Raw genomic sequence first — 5,000 nt, forward strand, 5'->3', positions numbered from 1 at the left:
GTATGGTGACGTTTATTTACGAGTATACTCTCTAAAGATTTTTTTTAAATAATGTAAATACCGTTGTTGTTGGTGGTATTGTTGTTTGTTGTTCTGTTGAATATTACAGTGCTACTATTGTTATGAATCTATTAGTTTTGATACTGATTTAAAGTTGTTCATTTGGGAGATATTGAGTTGACCCCTCGGCCTGTTAATCTTTACAGTATGAAAAATTGTAAAGTACTTTACTCAAATATTTTGGGCTTAAGATCAAATTTTCTTGATCTCCAGAGTTGTGCCCGTAACTACGATTTGATATTTCTATGTGAGACTCTTTTAAGTAATAACAAGTCAAAAGTTGAGATTTTAATCTCGGGTTTGGTGGCTCTGACTTTATTTGTCGTCGTAGCACCTCACATGAGTAAGGTATGGCTGTATACACTAAGTCCGGACAACCTGTTTATTGTCAAAAAAAAAAAATTATGTAGGTAACATGAACTTCTTTTTTTTTTTTTTTTCAGTAATTCTAAAATGTTTACGTATTTCCTGTATACTGCAATCCAGCGATAATTCTATACATGATTGTCTTTTGGAAAGGATTAGTATGGCTCAGTCGCAGGATTTAAAATCTTCATTCATTCGTCATTTGTCTAGACTGTAATGCAAAGCGTAGTCAGTGGGCAAATTCAAATTCCACAGATCATCATGGCCGGTCTGCTCTTGAGTTCTGTGTATCCTTTGACTTTGTTCAGGTAATTGAGGAACCCACACTCATTTCTGATAATAGATTAGACCTCATATTCACAGATGCTTCAGCTATTGTGAAGTTCAAAGTCTGTGAATATTTAGGCACTTCTCATCATTTTGCAATTGAGATGGACATATCTGTCAATCAGTATATTCCTAATTCACCATTGGAAAAACGGTCTAGCTGAAATTCAAAGCCAATGACAGGCACTTGATATTTCAGATGCTTTATTAGATCCTGATCCCAAATGGAAGTTAAATGTTATGCTGATGGCTATTTTAATAAGATATGTCCTAGAAAGGTCACCAAATTCGGGACAAATAACCAGCCATGGTTTGATGAGACATGGAGACGAGCCTACCACGACAAACAGACTAAATTCAACGCATGGAAATGAAATAATACAAATAAAAATTACACCATTATTATTGAGTCTCGCCGTGCTGCGAATAGAACTTACCATATAGCCAAGAGAAATTACAATAATTCCTTGAAGAGGAAACCTGAAGCAATTACTCAGCCTCATCTATGGTGGACTAAATTGGCATCATCTATCTTTGGGTCAACCTCATCTTCCATTCCACCACTACTAACAGATAAAATGGTATATTGGTTAGTGGGCCTACGAAAAAGGTTGAACTGCTTCATCGAGCTTTTAAAGCTAAGAAATCAGCTGAGGATGTCCCTCTCCCTGATACTTGTCATCCTGAACCTATTCCTACAAAATCTGCATTTCGCTCCAGGAATGTTAAGAAAATTCTGGATAATCTTCTTAGCTGGGGTGGAGAAGATTCTGATTGGTTTCTTCCCTTTGTTTTTTTTTAAATGCTTAGCGTACTGTCTCCCAAAATTACTAGATTCTGTAGATTTTTACGTTGACGTCGTATCTTTGTGGATGAACGTAAGCTTAGTAATACACTGCTTATTCAATAAGTGGGATCTCTTCTTTTCTGTATTTATCTTTGCTTCCTCTTATTTCTTCCTAATTTCACACCCTCCCCCCCCCCCAAAAAAAAAAAGGCCCTTAAAAGGCCCTTTACAGACTTTTACGCAATGTCCGTTCAGATTCCACAGATAACCGTAATTATTTAGAAATTAATAATCACTGGGAGTCACGAATTATAATATTTTTACGTTACGTGACAAATTAAAAATCTCTGATTCAGGAGAGAGAGAGAGAGAGAGAGAGAGAGCATCTCTTTATACCATGATTATCAGTATCAGAATGACGAATTCTATGCACGTATGGGAACTACTTGGTTAACGATACCACGAAATGGATGGATGACGTCAAAACATTTAGGGAACGAGACCCCTGCAATAATCTTAATAAATTCCATTTAAAAACGAGAGAGAGAGAGAGAGAGAGAGAGAGAGAGAGTTTGTGATTATTGATAAGCAAACTGTGTACACGGCCTCAGAACTGTAAGAACTCTTTAAATGAAAGAAATGACTATGGAATATTCTCGAAAGAAAAAGAATGGCGTCACTTCCTGAAACTGACTTCATGGAGAGATACTATGCAAAACGTTTTAGACATGGATAGACATGGAGCATTCTCGAAGCCGCATGGCGAAACATGATGCAATGGTCACATGGTTTAGACAGAAACAAACACTAGTTCAATACTGGACATCTCTAATCATACAAAAAAGAAAAAACAAAGTTCACGAGGCTTCTAGCGATGATAGATCACATCCACTTATGAACAACTTTTCCTGGGACAATATGCGCTGTTAAAAGACTTAAGTTATTCTTATAACTTTAAATTATGCCTTAGTGATATATTAACGCATTATTTACAATACTACAATAATATAATAATACTGAGTTGGAATTATATTTTACAATTTTACAAAATCAATATTGTAATATCATACATATATATATATATGTGTGTGTGTGTGTGTGTGTACGTATGTATACGTGTATATGTGTCTGTCTGTGAGAGGCATTTATTAAGAATATGGCGATGTGTTTGCAGTTATCATGGAGGTAAATTTTCAACGAAATTCATTTTTTCTTAACCACATTACTTGATCAAAATAGAAATGGCAGCAAAATACTGATGAACTGTATAAATAGGTTTATTATCAAGAATTAACGGAAGAAACCTGCTATGTTTTATATAAACTTACTCTTTAGCAATTTGGCAGAAGTCATATGTCCATGGTACAAGAAACTCATGGCCAGTCGCCATTACGGGAAATATATTTGTTTGTACTTTATTGTGTAAATATGCATTTTTCAATTGATGTTAATTTATACACTGTTTAAGAACAAATGATGTTCCCACATAATACCACCTTCACGAATAAAACACTCTTAAAAGGACATATTTTATCAGTTACTTTTATATCAGTATTTTCGCTAACAACTTTTACCGAAAGGGATTAATTACAATCCCTTTTCCAGGATAAAGGTTTTTCCCCCCTTTTAAAGGGAAATGAGTTCGGCCACTTTATTTCGTTGAAAGTATTTTCACGTCGTAGGAACAAAAAGGGCATTTTTTTTTCTTTTTCATTTACTAATGACTATGGACTAACACATTTGTGGCAATACCATGGATTGGTTTTCACTGCAGTTATCGTCAGTAAGTTATGTAAATCTAACTCGCTAGACCACAGGACGCAACGAACAGCCACGATTCACTGACAGACTAACTACAGGGGTTTAGACGCGATCTCTATTTCGACAAGGCTTATATAGTCACACGAAGGGGTTACGGAAAATGACACTTACTCTAAATGAAAAGTCGTTCTTGGAATCAGGATCAGCCGCAGTCATTTCCAGGAGGGTGATGTTGTTGGGGGGTCCATCGCTAAAGGTTTCGTAGACCTCGAGCTCCCAGCTCTTCCTGGCCAGACGGGGAGAATTGTCGTTTTCGTCACTCAGCCGGACCACCACTGTCCCTGTCCCTAACGTAAAGAATACAAGAGGTTATGAAAGACAGTTATTTCCATCATAACTGCACGAAAAATAAAACGGAGTTTTATTTAAACTTTGTTTGCCTGCGCTTTTGACACACATATTGTATATATATATATATATATAATATATATATATATATATACTATATATATATATATATATATATATATATATATATTATGAGTGTGTCCGCTTATAAATATATATTAAAATTATCCTCATTTTATGCAAGATGAAATCTTGGATTCAAACGTACCCTATTTAATTTATTTTCCATCTATAAATAAAAAAAAAAATTATTTTGTCAACTAGATAACCAGGCAAGTAAAATAACCCTAACTGACTTAACAATTTTACTGCAAACCAGAAATCAGATGTTCTTGCAAAAATCAGAGTTCTGCAAAGCAGAAACATCTGATTTAAGCTCCCCAGTTGCTCACAAAACACTTTTACAGCCTATGTTGAATTAGGCACCTGTTGATTCCACTTCTACAAATTCTACATAAATATTTTTTCTTTTAACATTTCGCTGCAGTAAGTGATATACGGTGATCTTCCTTACCATCCCCTAGTCTTACTCATTATCAACATTTTTTATTTGCCTTCTTGATATTCGATTTTTTATGTTGCTTTCATAATTTATTCTTTATTCCGTACTTTCTCTCATGCTCACTTATCCCTAATCACCATTTTTTTTAAACAGTTAACAATATTCTTGCTGTGTCAGGCAATTACTTTTTCATTCTTTAGAAAATCCAATTAATACGTGAATATATTGACTTTAAACTAGGTCAGTCTGTCAAAAATGTTTAACATAGTGTGCAAAAAAAAAAAAAAAAACACTTAAAAGATTGATGGTGCCTGCATATCTCCAACTAAAACTTTTGTTTTATACTGTAAAAGAATAACTTTGAGAGATGAATTAAAAATGAACACACACACACAACACACACACACACACACACACACACATATATCTATATATATATATATATATATATATATATATATAATATATATATATATATATATATATATATATATAATATATTATATATGTATGTATATATTTCTAGAATCGATTTAATTAAAAAAGACGGTAAAACTTTTGGGGTTTATTTATATATATATATATAAATATATATATATATATAAATAATATATATATATTTATAATATACAATATTTAAAGTTTGTATTCCCACATGGGGAAAATGAAAAAGGTATGTCTCAGAAAATGCCCAACAATTTCGTCCTCCAATGGACCTTTTCTTTGAGCGTTTATCAAGGAAAGAGATTAAGTTTACATTGCAAGTAGCCAAGAAAGGCCTAAAATTTT

General features: G+C 33.5%; 1 protein-coding gene across 2 annotated transcripts in view; it reads right to left on the reverse strand.

Moving 5' to 3' along the window:
• Nucleotides 1–5,000, reverse strand: part of LOC135215283 (putative neural-cadherin 2) — a 653,807-nt gene that overhangs the window by 90,995 nt on the left and 557,812 nt on the right. For both annotated transcript variants that reach the window (XM_064249829.1, XM_064249828.1), the window contains one exon: nt 3,473–3,648. In XM_064249829.1, the coding sequence (XP_064105899.1) occupies nt 3,473–3,648 (176 nt within the window). The remainder of the gene's footprint in view (nt 1–3,472; nt 3,649–5,000) is intronic.

The sequence above is a fragment of the Macrobrachium nipponense genome, chromosome 5 (assembly GCF_015104395.2).
Source record: "Macrobrachium nipponense isolate FS-2020 chromosome 5, ASM1510439v2, whole genome shotgun sequence".
NCBI classification, from domain to species: domain Eukaryota; kingdom Metazoa; phylum Arthropoda; class Malacostraca; order Decapoda; family Palaemonidae; genus Macrobrachium; species Macrobrachium nipponense.